The sequence below is a fragment of the Budorcas taxicolor genome, chromosome 15 (assembly GCF_023091745.1).
Source record: "Budorcas taxicolor isolate Tak-1 chromosome 15, Takin1.1, whole genome shotgun sequence".
Lineage (NCBI taxonomy): Eukaryota > Metazoa > Chordata > Mammalia > Artiodactyla > Bovidae > Budorcas > Budorcas taxicolor.
The window spans coordinates 54,554,628-54,572,471 of NC_068924.1; the positions used below are offsets into that span (position 1 = coordinate 54,554,628).

At 56.3% G+C, this 17,844-nt stretch overlaps 1 protein-coding gene across 1 annotated transcript in view; it reads left to right on the plus strand.

Moving 5' to 3' along the window:
* The first annotated feature begins 369 nt into the window (after nt 1-369).
* The window catches only part of CAPN5 (calpain 5), a 56,603-nt gene continuing 39,128 nt past the window's right edge, over nt 370-17,844 (plus strand). The window contains exons 1-2 of the mRNA XM_052652673.1: nt 370-440; nt 16,653-16,878. Coding sequence (XP_052508633.1) covers nt 16,714-16,878 — 165 coding nt within the window. The 5' untranslated portion in view covers nt 370-440; nt 16,653-16,713. The remainder of the gene's footprint in view (nt 441-16,652; nt 16,879-17,844) is intronic.

The following is a 17,844-nucleotide window of genomic DNA, read 5'->3' on the forward strand; positions in this document are numbered from 1 at the left end:
GCCTCAGTGCCAGCCTCGGCTGGGCCCTGGGGGCCTCCTGGAGATGTAGGGAGGAAGGGACGGGAGAACACGGGCCCGATCAAGCGGTCAGGGGCCGGGTTGAGCCGCGCGGGCCCCCAAATCCTCTCCTACTTTCCAGCGGGAACTCTGCAGCCACCTCACGCCCGGGTCGCCTCGGTGCTCAGCACCAGTTCGCATGCGCATCAATCCTGTCCCTCCAGCTTTGCTGGAAACCACGCCCCCGTCCCCAGCTGGGCGGAGGCCGCGGGGCGGGGCGGGCCGCCCGGGGAGTCCTAGCTCGAGCCCCCGCCCCAGGCCAGCCCCAGCCGATCGCCGGCCCGACCCGGAGGCCAGTAAGTGGGGGGAGGTCCAGCCTCTGTTCCGGTGCCGGCGCCGAGCGCTGCATCCCCGAATCCGCTGGACCCGCGGCGGCGCGGCAGGTAGGAGACGCTGCGCAGAGGGAGGCGTGTGCGAGCGCGCGGGTGTTCGTGTGTGTTTCGGGGGTGTGTGTGTGCGGGTGCATTGCGGGGCACCGCGAGCCCTGTGAGCACGAATCGGTGGGTGTGGGGGTGCACACCCCGCCGCCGGGGAGAAAAGAGGTGAGCGCTGGCTTTGAGGCCCCGGGACGGGGGCCGAGGACCGCCTGGATCCGCCCCGGCCCCCGGGGCTCTCCCCACCCCCACCCGCGGCGAGGGGCGTCTTCCCACTGCACCTGGGTGTTCCGGAGCTGTTTTCCTAGTTCATACCGGCTAAGGGGTTAGCTCCCGGGGCTTGACTGGCTCTTCCCCTCCTCTTCCTCAGAATTCCCCTTTCCTGTGCCTTCCCAGACCTCCACCCTTTCAGTTCGACCACCCCTCCGGGGTGCCTCCACATCCCCCGTCCCTGGCGGCTTGGGAAAAGGGGCAAGGCCAAAGCCGGTTCCCTTCCTGACCCTCTTGTCAGGTTGAATAGGGGCCTTTTCCCTGGGCTGCAGGGCTTGGGTGTATGTGTGAGGGGTCGGGGAGGCAGGCAGAACTGGAGGAGAATGGGTCTTGCGCTTCTCCGATCATGCCTCCCTCTTTCAGGGTTGGGAGTCGGAGGAGACCCACCAGGGTTCCAGAGGTGAAGCAGGATGGATGATTAACAGGTGCCAAGTTCTCTCCAGGCTTCATTTCCTGTGGTGGGAGTCAACCCAGACCCCACAGGGTTGAGGAGAGTGGGGCTCAGAGGGTGGAGGCTACTCTTGCTCTCAGGACTGCTAAACCAGAATTTTGTACCTGAGTTGGCCTGGCTCTCAAATCAGAATCCTTTCCCTGCACCGGCAGCTAGAGAGAAGTGCCAGGGCAATTATTTTTAGGATTCTAGGGAGAGAGAAATCTGGGCAGACTTCCTGGAAGAGGGAGTTTGAGAGTGGGCTCAGCCTACCCATACTTGTGTGAGGACCCCTGAGGGAACTATTGTTCTGCTGCAAGGATTGAGACCCTCCTATCCAGGGTCTTTGGGCCTGGCCTTTGCTGCTGTCTGGACTCCTGGGGTGGGGGTGGGGAGGCTTGGCTGATTTCACTGCTGAGGGCGGGGCATGGTGGACCCAGCTGTTGCTGCTTCAGGCCAGAGCTGGAAGCCAGGACGTTGAGGTGCTTAGGCGGGGTCATTACCCTGAGGAACCTCTCTTCTGACTGATGAAGCGGATGGGTCAAACCCGGAAGCCCCTGCCCAGAGTTACACCCAGTGCTGGGAGCCAGCCCCTGCCCAGGAGCTGGGCAAGGTTTCACTGTGAAGGATACATCAGGGCTGGGTGCTGAAGGATGAAAAGTTCACCAAGCAGAAAAGAAAGGGCAGGGCACTGCAGGCCTGGGGATAGATGAGTGAAGGCCTGGAAGCATGCCGCTGCATGTGGTCCAAGGGTAGGGGCAGGAATGACAGCGAAGCGTGGCGTGCCGCAGTGGATGGGGTCCCAAAGAATCAGACATGAGTTAGGGACTGAGCAACGACAAAAAAGGGCATTAGATCATCAGATGTGTGGCTCTATGGTGGGTGAGTTGCTCTGGAGGCCAGTGAGCAGAGGGCCAGAGCAAGGAGAAGCCCTGTTCTCGTTCCCCTTGCCTCTCCCCTTCCCAGCTCCCCACCTAGGCTTGGCTTGGCATCCAGGGAGGGGATCTGATAGGGCTTCCCATGGGAGAGGGTGGAGCATGGGGGTGTCTGGGGAAGCCCTTTCTGAATTGGGGCCACCACTGGGGTGGAGCAGGTTTGGAGATGTTGATGAGGTGTGAGAGGCCTGTGGGTTTTGGGGGGTGTGGGGGGGGTGACATCCAGAACACTGATCCCAGAACAGTGTTGTCTCTGGCTGCTTCTGCCCTTGACTTCCCTGCAGGCTCCCCGGGACAGCCCTGAAGCCCTGGTCCCTGAATGGGAGGACCTCTTGGAGCCCCCAGAGGGTACTGCAAAACCTGCCTCCATGACCTCTCCTACCTGCAGGGCCTGACACTGTGTCAGTATTCCTCTGGGCCAAGACTGGCTCTGCATGTGACCTTGAGGCAGGGAACTTCCCCTGTGAGTCTCAGTTTCTTCATGAGTGAAATGGGGATAAATGCTGCCTAAACAGGGATTCAGGGGTTGATGATGAAGTTAATTTGTATCACTGAAAGTGCATTACAAAGTACATGGTGTTTAGTAGTCATTATAACTAATAATAACTAACCACATCACTTAGTCCTTTCTTCCCTGGGGCAGGAACAGCCCAGAGGAAGGAGGGGCCGACTTTGGGAGAAGGGTGAAAGGAAAGAGGAAGCCCTTCTTGGCTTCTGTGGTTGGAAACTGTGGTCCTCTCACCCTACTCCCGCGGGTGGGCTCGCTCTCCGGGGCCAGGCAGGCGGGAGGTCTGTCTGCTGCTGGTCTTCTCGCCTCACCCCAGGCTTCCTCTGCCCTCCCGTGTACTCTAGTGTTCTGAGTGCCTTTAAAAACCCCTCTACTCCACTCCTCTAACCCCTCCAGAGACCTCTTCTGCCCCTTCATGCCTTCCCTTTCTACTCAAAACATTCCTTGACTGGCAATAGCCTACCCCCTACCCTCCGGGCCTTATTTTCAGGGCCCCACACTCTGTAGCATCTCCTCCTCCCTGGGTTGATGGTGATGCCCTGGGATTGCCTCACTTGCTTTGGCCTCAGCCCTTGCTTTTCCCTGCTAACTGCAAATGGGCCAAGTCCCTTTGGGGTTCTAATCCAGGATGTTTTAGGAAGCCAGCCTTCAGGCTTGGATGTAGGAAATTGCGCAATGTGAGCGTTTGCTTGCCTGTAATGGGCTGAGTTCCTGCTCCCCGTTCTAATTGCTCAGGGATGTGTTTCCAGGGGCTCTGGCTTTCCCGAGGCTGTGGGTGTGAGGGAGGGCGCCACTGGCTGAGGCATGGTGGCCTATGGGTGTGGACTGTGGTTTTTTGCCACAGTGGTGGCTGTGGTCAGCTCTGGGACAAGGCGGCTGGTGGCCAGAGCAGACCGAGCCCATCCATTGGTACCCAGCTGGCCAGCACTGTCAGGGTGTGCCCCGAAGACCTCAGGACCTTGCAGCCCAGGGGACAAAAGGCAGACTGTCTGCTGGCCTGATCAGCCAGCCCCAGCCTCAGAGCCCCCTGCTGGGTACTTCTGCCAACAGGGTGAGGTGGTGGCAATCAACTGGTTTGTTACTAATAATAGTAACTAAGATACTGAAGTTTGGGGTGAATTTATTTTCCATGGGAGCAGTTCAAGGAGTAACAGCTTCATCCTCACTCAGTTCCTCCAGCAGGAGAGAGGTATGAGGCTGCATACCTATAGGAGCTGTATTCATCATATTCATTGCCTGTCACTGCTGTGATAAATTAACACAAGTTTAGTGGCTTAAATGGAGTAGGAAATGGCAACCCACTCCAGTGGGTTGCCTGGAAAACCCCATGGACAGAGGAGCCTGGTGGCTGACAGTCCATGGGGTCGCAAGGAGTCGGACATGACTGAGACACACACACATACACACAGTGGCTTAAAAGAACACAGATTTATTCTCTTACTGTTTTGGAGGTGAAAGGTCTGAAAAGAGTCTTAGAGGCTAAAGTCAAGGTGTCAGGCTAGTTCCTTCTGGAGGCCCCAGGGCCGCCTCTGTTCCTTGTGGCTGTCTGTGTTCCTCTTGACCCCGTCACCCCATCTCTCTACTTCCCTAGTCCCATTGCCTTTTCCTCTTTTGGAGTCAAATCTCCCTCTGCCCTCTTCTTAAGGAGACCTGTGATTACATTTAGGATCTCCCCAGATAATCCAGGATAATCTCTCCATCTCAAGTTCTTTAATCACATCTGCAGAATCTTTTCTGCCATAGAAGGTAACATTTGCAGGTTCCAGGGATTATGGAGTCGGTATTTGGGGGACCCGTCATTCATCCTGCCACAGGAGCCATCTGCAGTGTCTTTGCAGGTCCCATTCTCAGAGATCCCCTTCCTGGGCACCCATAGCCACTAGGTTCCCCCTGGGGGTCACCCTCAGCGTCTGTCACCCCCTCAGCCTAGAGGCTTCAGCTGGCAGAGCCTGGGCTGCAGCACCTCTGGGGCAGTGTGCTGGTGTGTCCCCAGGGGTTGCCCCAGTGACCAGGCCCCATCCCGGGATCCTTAACATACCAGCAGGTTAAGCCTTCCAGCATGATTGCTTGTGTGCTGAGTCTCTGCACTCGTGTCTGACTCTGTGCGACCCTATGGACTGTAGTCCCCCAAGCTCCTTGGTCCATGGGATTCTCCAGGCAGGAGCACTGGAGTGGGTTGCCATGCTCTCCTCCAGGGAATCTTCCTGACCCAGGGATCAAGCCCGCGTCTCTTACGTCTCCTACGTCGGCAGACAGGTTCTTTACTGCTGGCATCCCCTGGGAAGCCCCTTCCAGGGTGGAGAGTATCTCAGACATTCATTCGCTAACCCTAGTGTTGTGAGGGTCACTTGACCCCCATCATCACCGGCAGGGCCAGGCTGGGAGCTCATTTTGCGGATGAGTGCGGCTGGGGCTAAGTCCTGCTTACAGGAGAGGCGTGAGGGGAGCCGGAGTCGGGGCAGGTTGGGCCGGGGAGCAGGAGATTGCATGTTACAGATGAACGAGAGCCCTGAGGCACAAGGAAGGTGACCGTTGTTCCCCCTCGGGCCTCTGTCTCCCCATCTGAGGATGAGCATGCGGACGGACATTCTGAGGCTCTGATTATCCCTTTGGGCACAGGGAGGAGGAGGCGCTGGCATTGGGTTCAAGGCTGCCTTGGGCGAGAATGTGACATGGGGCAGAGCAGAACGTGGAGCCCAGAGGTACCGCCAACAGTTTCCTCGCCCCGGAAGGAGATGAGTTTGTCATCTGGGAGGTGGGCAGCCTCCTGGTGCCTCCAAGGAAGGACTCGCAGCCAGCCTCCCAGAGAGTGCCTGGCTGTGTGCTGTGGACCCTGCCCCAGTGGTGGGTCTCCGTTTGGTCTCTCCAGCCAAGGCCGTGCTCTGGGGGCTGTTTCTGAAGCCCGGTCTCCCTGCCTGCCTCCTGGCCTCCTTTCCATCCAGCCGTCTTGTAAATTGCTTCCTGGCACCCTTGCTGGTCTTTCAGGGCCCCCAGACTGCTGTGGCAGTGTGGCCTGCAAGCCCCTTCTTTCTTCCTTTCCCCCACGCCCTGTCCTCCAGCCTTGCCTAAAGGTTTGTCTCCTCCCAGAAGGTTCCATCTTCCTCCAAACCTTCCACTTCTGTCTGGAAAAATTGCAGCCCACCCTTGGAACTCCTGCTTTGCGGCTGCCTCCTTCCTGAGGCTTTCTAGCCCCATCTGAATGAACCACTGTCCTCATATTTTTTTTTCCTTTATTTTACTTAACAATACTGTAATGGTTTTACCATACATTGACATGAATCCACCACGGGTGTACATGCGTTCCCAAACATGAACCCCCCCTCCCACCTCCCTCCCCATAACGTCTCTCTGGGTCATCACCGTGCACCAGCCCCAAGCATGCTGTATCCTGCGTCGGACATAGACTGGCGATTCGATTCTTACATGATAGTATACATGTTACAATGCCAGCCACTGTCCTCTTAGAGAGCTCTCTCCCCCGAGTGCTGGGGTCACTGTCTGCCACCAGGCTGACTTCCCAGACTGAGCCTTGTCTGACTCCTCCCTGCCGCCTTGGCCAGAGCAGAGCAGATGTGTGAAGGGTGAATGGGGGCACGCAGCTGACTGGGACTCCCTGGGGCTGATGAGTGGGTCACTGTCTTTGCTTGAAGGAGGGGGTGCTGGGCCAGGCAAAGCAGAGCTCTGGTGTGAGACGGGCCCCTGACTGTCCTGAATGCATTTCTTCTGTCTTGGAGCTCATCTGTGTGATGAGAAGAGTAGAGCTCATTTCTGAGGGTGTGCAGGAGCTTGACTCAGGAATTGAGCCTCAGTTTCCCTGTCTGAGAAATGGGCACCATCCCCACTGGGTTTCCAGCCTTGAGCTTTGGAGGCAGGTGGTGCCAGGGGCTGAGACTGCCTATGCAGGAAGCAGGAAGCAGGAAAAGAGGCTGCTCTGGTGACAGACGACATAGCTCATTGGAGAAAAGCAAGAAGCATCCCCTTTTCCCCATTCAACAGTGAGAGCCTGCAGGCCAGCGAGGGCAGGGCTGGCCTGAGGTCACACAGTGCTGGAGAGCTGAGGCAGCTTCAGTGACCCGATCAAGTCTCATTATTGTCAGGTTGCTACCTCGTGTGGAGTGAGCAGCACCTGTGACCTGCAGCCCCAGGGGTCTCCCGTCCCCACCTCCTCTCTCCAGTAGAAGAGGGAAGGAAGGACAGCAGCGCAGGTGCTCAGCTGCACCCACCCCCCCCTCCCCAGCATCTTCTCGCCAGGATGTGGTGGTGGCCTGGGTTTTAGACCCAGTGACTTTAAGCGCCCAAACCAGCTGCTTGCCCTGCCAGAGGCTGAACCTTGGCCCACCTGCTGCCCGGGAAGGTTTCCAGCTCGTCCTGGCCCTGCCCACGCCCGGCAGATCCAGCTGGATCTCAACCTGCTTGCCGAGGCTTCCCAGCCCTGTCTGCACAACACCCGGGTCTCAGTGGTTCTGCCCAGGGTCAGAGGCCCAGGGGCTCAGCCAGAGCCACACAGCGAGCCGGCCCCGAGGCTGACTTTCCCCCCAGATGTACTGCAGAGGACGTCAGTGCCCCAGGACCACTGTCCCCCAGGACCAGCGCGAGAGGTTCTGTGCCCCCAGCATGCCTGGCCCTGCCCTCCAGGCCATCTCATCCCTTAGCACAGGGCATTTGGTTCGGTTTATGTATTAGAAAGATCACTGCAGTTGGGTGGAGACTGGATTAAACAGAGACACGATAAGGGGAGGGCAGTGGAGAAGAAAGACAGGATTTCCCAGCCCCAATGCCGCCTTCTCAGCTAGCCTTGGCTGGAGTGACTCATGGAACCTGGCCCCCTCCCCGCACCCGGCTCTGCTGCCGGAGCCCGGCTCACCCTCCTCCTGGGCTCTCCCTGCTGCCCTGCCATTGTTCCTCGGCCCGTGGTGAAGGGAGGGAGGCGATCCTGGAGGCCAAGTTCAATCACAGTAGGACGGAGGGATGTGTTGATGGTGGCTTGTGGGGCAGAAGGGAAACAGGAGTGGCTGTCGGATAAATGGGCGTGAACAGTTGATAAAACCCAATCCATGCAAAGAGCCAGGCAGTCAACAGGCTCTGGGGCTCCTGACCCCCTCCCTGGCTGCTGGCCTTCCCCACCCTGGCTCCCAAGAGTCTCTCCCTGGCTCGCATTACTGCTTCAGCATCTGATGCTCAATATCTCCCCTCCACGCCCCCTTGGCTTTCCCAGTGAAGGCTCATGTCCTGCAGAGCTGGTCCTGCTAGTTTTCCCCACTTTGAGGATCTGCTTCCGCAAACCCCCCCCCCCCCCGCCCCCCCTTCTGGCTGTTACCTGGGGCTCTTCTGCCCTCCCTCTACCTGGAGTGCATCCTGCCCCTCTCCCCTGCCCATCCCTGCCTAGCCTTCCAGCCCAGAGACACCACCATCCTTCCCTCCCCTATTGCATGACTTCTGGGTGCCCTGACCACAGTGTTTCCTGCTTAGTCTTGGTCTACGTCTGTCCCCTGTGCCCCTCCTCCTGGGGACTGGAGTATCTGGGGGATCTGATCCCCTCCTGTGAGCTCAGGAGGATAAAGTGTCTGCCTGCAATGCAGGAGACCCGGGTTCGATCCCTGGGTTGGGAAGATCCCCTGGAGAAGGAAATGGCAACCCACTCCAGTATTCTTGCCTGGAGAATCCCATGGACAGAGGAGCATGGCAGGCTACAGTCCACAGTGTTGCAAAGAGTTGGACACGACTGAGCAACTTCACTTCACTTGTGAGCTCAGGACCAGCCCAGCAGGATGCCAGTGAAGATGAGAACATTCATTGACTGTTCCCGGAATTGTAAGACGCAGCTCTTTGGCCCTTCCCTGGTCAGATGGCAAAGGGGCCGGGGCTCTGCGTCCTGGAGTGGGATGTGGTGGGAGGTTGAGGAAGGGTGGGTATGCTTAGCCTGTTGGGCATCCTTGGCTCCTTCAGCTGGCCCTGGGTCACTCCTGTTCTGCTGAGCCACGCTGCAGCATGGGCACCCACAGAGGGGTGTGGGGATGGGGGCCCAGAGGAGGGACGCCCTCCCCGCCCCCCCCAGCGAGCCCTCTTGCAGTCTCCCTTTCGCTCCCACAACTGGCTGGTCCCCAAGGACGAGTGGGTCTGCCTCCCACCCAGCTCTGGAACGTGTCTGCTCTCATTCACACATGAGCACACAAGCTCTCTGACCTGCTTTCTGGTTTTTCTGCCCCGGTCTCGTCCTTCCCCAGTGCCTTCTCCTGTGGCAGCAGGTGGATCTCAAGTCCCTCCCCTGCTCAGCACCCTTCCCAGCTCTCCATCAGCTCTGGATGAAGCCCGATCCTCTTCTAGGACCTTTGGCTGGGATCCTGGGCAGCCTCGCCTGTGGTCTCCTCCCACACCCCCACTGGCACTCTGCCTCAGCTCGGTGCCTGCCCTCGGGGCCCAGAGCAGCTCCTGAGCACAGTGCCTGGCTGGCTGGTGCCCCCTTCTCAGAGAGGGAGCTTTGGAGTTGTGTGTCCAGTGGGGTGTGGGGCTGCCACCCCCACCTTCTGGGTCCTCTCTTAGGGTTGAGCACTCCAAGGGTCAAAGCCACAAGTGACCTGTGAGATGGAGAAGAAGGCTCACAGGAGGTCACAGCCTGTGCATGAAAAGGCCAGAGGCCGGGACTCTGACCCAGCCTGGGCTCTTTCCCTTCTCCATACCCCCTGGGTCATCTTGGGTGCCAGGCAGGACCCTACACATAATGTAATGTCCAGTCTGTTAGGCTGGGCTGCAAGGGACCCAGAACTGGTGAGATCTGGGTCACTAGATTCAGCGAGCCCTTCTTCCCGGGGTATTGCGCTGACTTTTTCTGTTTATGATTTTTATTAAATCACAACTGACCTACAGAACGATGCATAAGTCATAGACATACAGCTCTGTGACCCTTCCACGTGGTCACCACCCAGATCAAGGAGCAGTGTTACTGGAATCCCAGAAGCCCCCTCTTGCCGCTTCCAGTCACTGCCCCTAAAGGCAGCCGCCATCCTGCCTTATACTCACCATAGGTGACTTAGGGCTACTTTCCAGTTTTCCATCAGTGGAATCACAGCATTGCTTAATAATTTGCCCACTTTCACTGTGTGTTATATTCCATTAAGCACCACGTTCATTCTTTCTTCTGGTGATAGGCATTTGAGTTGTTTCTAATTTTCGGCTGTAAGAAATACTTCTGCGCTAAACATTCTTTTCTTTTTGTTGCTGGTGAATATGTGCATGTGTTTCTGTTCAGTGTATACTTATGAGTAGAATTACTGAGTGATTAAGTATGCATTTGTTCAGCCTTAATTAATATGGTCAAACGGTTTTGCAAAGTGGTTTTACCAGTTGATACTCTCACCAGCAATGTGGATGAGCTGGACTTGGGAGAGAGAGCGTATGTATGGGTGTATGTCCCTTTCCTGCAGCCGTTCTGGTCAGGGTATAATGGTATCTCACTGTGCTTTTAATTTGTTATTTCCTTGATGATTAGTGAAGTTGAGCACTTTCCTTTTTGTCTGTTCACCGTGTGGATATGCTTTTTCTAATGTTTTCTTCAAAAAGCTTTGTTGTTTCACCTTTCAGTCAGATTTGCAGTCTGTGTAAAATTGCTTTTGTGTATGGTGTGAGGTTGGGGTCACAATGAAGCTTTTTCCACAAGGATAGCTAGTCTACTGAGCATGATGAGCTGAAAAGATCATCCTTTCACTAAGGCCCTGTGATGTCACCTTTTGTCAAAATCAGAGGAACTTTCTAGTCTGTTCTCTTGGTGCCAGCCTGTGTCAATTGCTAGAGCTTTTGAAAGGTCTTGTTAACCGTGACTGTGGGTCCTCCAGCTTGCTCTTCTCCAAATGGCCTTGGCCCTCCGAGTGCTGGCTCTGTTATCCCACCTCTCAGAGGAAGCCCCACGGCTCAGAGAGGTAGTGTGACTTTCCCCTGCCACACAGCTCTGGAATGCAGTCTCCAGGCGTGGTGTAATTCTGAGGTTCCCACCTACACCACCGGGAACTTAGATTTCTTGAAATCAATTTCCTTCTTCCTTGATACTTTTTAAAGGAAACCGTGTGTTTACTGTAAATGGAAAGTCAGTATTATTCTCCATAAATACAAGGTAACTGGAAGGATCTTAAAAAATAAATTAAAACAACTGAAAAATCCTTTCAGTTCCAGCCTGGTGCTGTTTGTTGCTCTGAGCCTGGGCCTGGCTCCTCTTTTAAGTAAATGAGCAAGGGCTGTGAGGGAATCAAGATTCGCTGGACCAAACTGAGTTCTCCTTGCAGGGAATGACTTTCTTACTGACAGTTATTGCCACATGGGCTTCCCTGGTGTCTCAGATGGTAAAGAATGTGCCTGCAATGCGGGAGACTGGGTTTGATCCCTGGGTTGGGAAGATTCCCCTGGAGGAGGGAATGGCAACCCACTCCAGGGAATTCTTGCCTGGAGAATCCCCATGGATAGAGGAGCCTGGCGGGCTGCAGTCCATGGGGTCTCAGAGTCAGACACAGTTGAGTGACTAAGCACAGCACAAAGCATTTTAGAGCGCCCCCTGAAATGATCCCAGTGCTAAGCCAGCGCGTGCCTGGGGAAAGGCTGGAGGCTTGGGGTCCAGCTGACGGGCTGCAGGTTTTGTACATGCTCCTTGATGTCCTCATCTAAAAAATGAGACTAAAACTCTCTCCTGTTTTCCCCCTGGCTGCAGTGGCTGAACTGTCCAGGGAAGACTCAGTGGTATCGGGTCCCCGCCCCCAGCTGGCTCTGTGTGGCCTGCTGCAAGATGAGCCCTTACTCTGCCCATGTACCGCTGGCCTGTCCCCACCACCTCCAGCAGGCCCAGGGACAGCAGATCTGGCCAGCCCTCCCGGAAGGTAGTACACACTGTTTCCAAGGTGAAGCTAGACAGAGCTCCTGGAGGGCCGATGCCACCCTAGAGACTGGAACCAGGAGGGACTGACAGCAGCAGCTCAGAGGGGTTAGCAACTTGCCCAAGGATACACAGAGCTAAGTCGTGCAGCTGGGATTCAAACTCAGGAGTGGCTGCCGGATAAATGACCTACTGGAAGACTGTGTTCTCTGAGCTCCCTGGCAGGTGGTCCCGTGCCCTTGTTCTGACCCAGGTCGGCGCCGCTGGTCTCCATCCACAGGACTCCACTGTGCCAGGCTGCATCTGAGTTGCCTGGTACTTCTCTGCCTCTGAGACTTCGCTTGAGCGGTTCCCTCTGCCTGGAGTGGCCTTTCTCTCCCGAAGCACAGCTGACTTCTGGGCCCAGGCCTTGTGAAGGCCTCTTTGTGTCCCTCTTGCTGGAACCTCTGAAATGACGCATATTCTGTTCTGCCTGTGTCTGTGGGCTGCAGTAGACCATGACATTCCGTGGGGACAGGAACCCTGAACTGTTGTGACCTTCCTGTCTGGGGAGTCACGTTGTAGAAGAGCCACAGACAGCCATGCTGACACCCCTGGGGGCACAGCACACAATGGACAGAAAGTGATGTTCCTGTTTCATGCGGCCCTGTCTCATTTGATCCTCCCAGAGGCCTTGGTGCGTTATCTCTTCCTCCCAGACAAGGGCCATGAAGACCAGAGAGGCGACATGGCTTGTCCAGCTTTCACAGCTTAGGGGGACCAGCCAAGAGCACCGGGGCTTTAGCCATATCTTCCCTGGACAGTCAGGAGCAGGAGGGGAGAGAGAGAGATAGAGGCCCCATCTAGTGAACCTTGGCCTTCAGGAGACCTAGAGCTGGTGCAGCTCTGAAGTGGCAAGCTGGTCTCCCTTGGGAGTCCTGGCCCCTCTTTGAACCTGTTTTTCCCATCTGCGAAGGAATTCCTCCTGCATCACCTGTGTTGGCGCATTCAGCCCAAATTCACTGAACCTGCTCCCTAAGGTTGGACGTTAGGGACACAGAGAGGAGCTGGACGTGGGCTGTGTCCTGGAGGGCTGCAGGCTGGGAGGCAGATAAGTCATGTGCAGATGGGGTAGGCAGCAGGTGCTGTCACGGGGGTCCCAGGACTGTGGAGGTGGAAAGAGGGACAGTGTCAGGCATGTGGGAGGCACTTGGGCCAAGTCTTGACGGGCAACCAGGAGCTCTCCAGGTGCGCCCGTGTGGATGGAACAGTGTGTCCAGAGGCCCTGAGTGGTCTGCAAGGAGCTTGTGGGAGCTTAGGGTCCAGGTGGAGAACTGGGAGGGGCAGGGCTTGGGGAGACAGGCAGGGGCAGAGGGAAGAGGGCAGGCTAGCGGGCAGCTAGGAGGCTCAGGCTGTCCGGGTAGTGCCTTCAACACAGTGTAATAGTGCAGAAGACAGGACGTGCCCCCGGCTCAGACCCAGAGAGCAGAGGCCGGGGTTTGGAAGCTCGTTTTCCTGGTAGCTGGTTTATCTGTGCCATCAGTGGTTATGCCTGGAACTACAGGGAGGAAGCAAAGCGCAAAGCTCAGAGGCTTGGGGTGTTGACCCAGTGGATGGAGTGGGAGGTGACCTTGGGGCAGGTGAAGGGTGCAGGAGGGCAGTCGGCTGGAAGTGTGGCCTGTGCGGAGGCCAGGGCCAGAGAGGCTGGCCTAAGGAGGCCAGGGTCAGCCTGGCGGGCAGGGGTGAGGCTGGAGAGATGGCTGAACTGGGTCAGACCCTCTGCCAGCCAGGTCTGGCCCCTGATCTTCTGGCCCTGGGCCCAGCCGAGCTTTCCCCCTCTCGGCCTGCACCTCCCTTCTATCCTCAGGAGCAAACCTTCCCAGCGTGTTGGCCGCTGCGAGGCCTGGAGGGCGGCCAGAACCCTCACTCTCCACCGCCCGGCTGTGTGACCTCGGCCAGCTCACTCCTCCTCCCTGGGTTCTCTGGGCTCTGAACACTGGAATTGCTGGAGCTGATTTCTGGGCTCCTCCTGCTTTCAGCTTCTTTGATCTAATTCTTGCAGCTTAAATTGCTTCCTGAGCAGGTCCTACCGGAAACTGGGATGCTAATGGCGCTCCTGGTGGCTGTGTGCCAGAGCCCAGGGGCTGGCTCTCCAGGCTCACGTCTCTTTCCTGCAGGCCTCCAATGCTGGGAGGGTGGGTGAGAAGGGGCAGGGTAGAGGAATGGCCAGAGAGGGTGAGAGGTTGGCCTGAGGTCACACAGCAGTGGGACAAGCGGGCCTAGTTCGATGTCTGGGCGGAAGGTGAAGTGGCTGCGGGTCCAGAGCAGAAGACGAGAGAGCCCTCGACCCTCGGCAGCAGGGACCATCAGCCCTGCTCTCCCTGCCCACCTGTGTTCCGCCCTCACTGCCCAGTCTCACCTCCTTCCTTTCCTGTCTCTCCTCTCCATTGAATCCCCTCATCTTTCCCTTCCCACGGGCCTGGCTAAGCCAGAGTATGTGTGGGGTGACCCCTGCCTGGCCCGGCACTCACCCTCTTTCTCCTGCACTTTGGGGTCACCAAGCTAAGGTGGAGGCTCCAAAGTCAGAGGATATGGGTTCAAGTCCAGACTCTGCTGTGGAACTTGGGCACGTCGCCTCCCTGCACTGAGCCTCAGTTCTCTTTTCTGAAAGATGGCAACAGTGAAAGGCCTACCCAGCGGATCTTAAACGTAGACCTCTTGCCAGGCGCTTTGCACAGGGCAGGTGCCAGAGACACGAGGGTCTCTCCTGAGAATGAGAGGGGGCTTGTCTCCTTCTTCCTCTTCTCTCTGGCCTGCTAATCAGTCTCCTCAGCCTTTGGTGAATTATACTGGCATCTTCCAGTTACTGAGGCAATATTGTTCCTAATATGGAGGTGAGAAAATGGGGAATCAGAGAGGCTGAGTGACTTGTTCAAGGCCTCACGGTGGGCGAAGGGTACAGCTGGGACTGACACCCACATCAGTCGTGCTCTCGAACTCATGCCCTAGAAGCCAGCCTGCCTTGCCTCGGCCACCCTCAGCCGTGCTGGGAAGTCGGGGCCTGTGTCTTTGGGGAGTAGGGCTTACGGTGCTGCCCTGAGCAGGCTGCCTGGTAGGTAGGTTCCAGGGGCCGTGGAGCTGCCAGATGGGGTCTGAGCTACATGGGCGGAGATGGGGTTGTCCGTCTAGGCACCTGGCTGTCTCAGCATCTATCAGGGCACTTGCTGCTGCTCCCTCCCCTCCTGGAGCCCTTTCCTGGGCACGTCAGTCCAGTCTGTGTCTCCTGCGTTTGGTCAGCACACCGCTGCAAGGTTAGGGTGCTGGACTGCGGGCGCTGAAGGGAGGATGCTCGTGGTGCAGTGCCCTCTGCGTTGGGGCCGCACGTGGACTCAAGCCCAGACTCTGCTGTGGGATTTGGCCCTCATAAGAAATGGACCCGCTGGTCCTCATCTAGTGGGGCCTAGGTGAAGGGTCTAAGCTAAACACAGGGATATCAGGGTCATTAGCCAGAGGGGGTGAGCATGGTGTAGCCCTGGGCTTGGTGTAGCCCTTAGGGAACCCCCTGAGGGGGCTTCCATGGTGGCTCAGACAGTAAAGAATCTGCCTGCAATGCGGGAGACCCAAGTCCAATCCCTGGGTCGGGAAGATCCCCTGGAGGGAGGGCATGGCAACCCTCTTGTCTGGAGAATTCCTTGGACAGAGGAGACTGGCAGGCTACAGTCCATGGTGTTGCAAAGAGTCAGACACGACTGATGACTTAACACTTTCTTTGAGAGGGAGGGGAGGTCAGAGAGGGAGATGGGTCAGGACCAGTGCTAGACACCCTCGAATTCCAGAAAAGGGGACTGTCTCTTCAGATGTGTGAGGTGCTACAGGGTCTGGGAGGCTGTGTGGGAGAGTCTGGCTTTGGAATTGGAAGGTCACAAGGTGAGATTGAGGGTCATCAGGGGAGGTAAGGTCACCAGGATTAAGGAGAGCGCTCCCAAACCTTGATTCCAGAAGTGCGATTAAGAAGGCAGAGAGTGCTGGAGGGAGGGGGCTAGTGACTGATTGACGGCTGGGGGGGTCTCCAGGGCCGAGGGTTTTCCACACAGGACAGAGATGATCTCGTGATTCTGGGTGCTTCCCTGTGGCTCAGACGTGTTAAGGAGTTAGAACAGGGAAAAGGAGTCCAGAATAGTGGTGGCTAAAAGAGAAAAGCCCTCGAAAATAGAACAAAGGAAGGTTGGACCTCAGGTAGAACAAACAACTCTCCTGGCTAACCCAATTTACATAGGGCAGGCCTGGGGGCGGGGAAAAAACAAATAAAAAGAGGAGCCAAAGGGCTGGGACTCTGCCCCACCCCCCCAATCCCCGCAAGCTGGGGCGCTCTTCTCTTCCGTCTTTGGGTCGACATGCCCTCACGCCTCCAGGATGGATTTTCCTGTTATTATCTAAATAAAATAGAGCTGTAACGTGGAGCTGTAACACTGATTTGTCTAAGAGCTATAACACGGTCTGTTCGAGACCTGAGAGCTATGACACGGCCTATCCAAGACCCGAGAGCTGTGACATGCCAAGGGCTTTACTGTCCGTCACCCCAGATCTTTGTAGTGATGAGACAGAACCAAGGGGTATACACTCGCCCAACAGACGTAAAGAATCTGCCTGTCAATACAGGAGACCCGCGTTTGATCCCTGGGTCAGGAAGACCTCCTGGAGAAGAAAATGGTAACCTACTCCGGTATTCTTGCCTGGAGGATTGCATGGACAGAGGACCCTAGCAGACATACAGTTCGTGGGGTTGCAGAGTCACACACAACTGAGCGACTAACAACACTTCCTGAGGGTGTGCCACCAGCCAGGGGGCTGCTGGATCACCGCTAGTCTGACTCTGCCCGGGGGGTCTAGAAAGGCTGGTGGAACAAAGAAAGGGAGGAGATGGGTGCGTCCAGGCAGCCCTGATTGCCATTGTGTTTACACCCTGTTGGCCTGTGAGCCTGGCTTCACCGCTGAGCATCACAAATAAGGAAATTCAGGCTGTGGAGTCAGGCCAGTCATTGCTCTTCCTGCTTTGCTTCTAGCAGCTGTGTGGCCTCGGGCAGGTCTCTTCCCCTCTCTGAGCCTCCACTGTGGCCCGCACAATGGGGATGAAGATGCTCACTTTCCAGGGTGGAGGGGACAGAGTACTCGGGGACCACCTCCTTCAGGGGCCTGTGGGCCTCGAGTTCTCAGGAAGTGATGATCTGATCTTCTGTCCTTCCAGGTGCTCGGAAGCTGCCGTCTGCTGCCTCGTCTCAGCCTCGCCTCCTGGGGCAGCATTCACCATGTTCTCCTGTGTGAAGCCCTATGAGGACCAGAACTACTCGGCCCTGAAACGGGCTTGTCTGCGTAGGAAGGTGCTCTTTGAGGACCCCAACTTCCCCGCCACCGACGACTCGCTCTACTATAAGGGCAGCCCAGGGCCCACCGTTAGGTGGAAGCGGCCCAAGGTCAGTGTCTGGTCTGAACTGGAGCTGAGACAGGCAGTCCTAGACCCACCTAGTCTGCAAGGGACAGTGGATGGCTGGGAGGGGTCACTCTGAGGCCCCAGGTGACAGAGAAAGTAGAGGGGCTGACGCAGGGCCTTCCTGCTGTCAGATTGCATCTGGATAGGGAGCCAGGAGTTGTTCCGTTGCTCAGTCATGTCCAGCTCTTTGCAGCCCCATGGACTGCAGCATGCCAGGCTGCCCTGTCCTTCACTGTCTCCTAGTTTGCTCAAATTCATGTCCATTGAGTCAGTGATGCCATCCAACCATCTTATCCTCTGTCGCCCTCCTCTCCTCCTGCCTTCAAGTTTTCCCAGCATCAGGATCTTTTCCAATGAGTTGACTCTTTGCATCAGGTGGCCAAAGTATTAGAGCTTCAGCTTCAGCATTAGTCCTTCTAATGAATATTCAGGGTTGATTTCCTTTAGTATTGATTGATTTGATCTCCTTGCTGTCCAAAGGACTCTCAAGAGTCTTCTCTAGCACTACAGTTTGAAGGCATTGATTCTTTGGTGCTCAGCCTTCTTTATGGTCTCTCACATCCGGGCATGACTACTGGAAAAAGCATAGCTTTGACTATAAGGACTTTTGTCAGTAAAGTGATGGCTCTGCTTTTTAGTACGCTATCTAGGTTTGTCACAGCTTTCCTTCCAAGGAGCAAGTGTCTTTTAATTTAAGGGAGCCAGGAGAATGGCCCTCAATTCTGTAGCCACCACTGCCCAGCCAGGACCTCACCCCCTCCCTGGAACTCAGCTTCATTATGAGGGAGGTGGGGCCCTCTGTTCTGCCACCCAGGGTTGTTTTTGGGATAAAAATGAGGTGATGTGAATGTGATGTTTTTCTAGTACAATTAGAGTGACATTCAAGTAGAAGAAATTTACTTTGCTGATTATTGTCAGTGATTTTTGTAGTGATTTTGAAATAGTTACT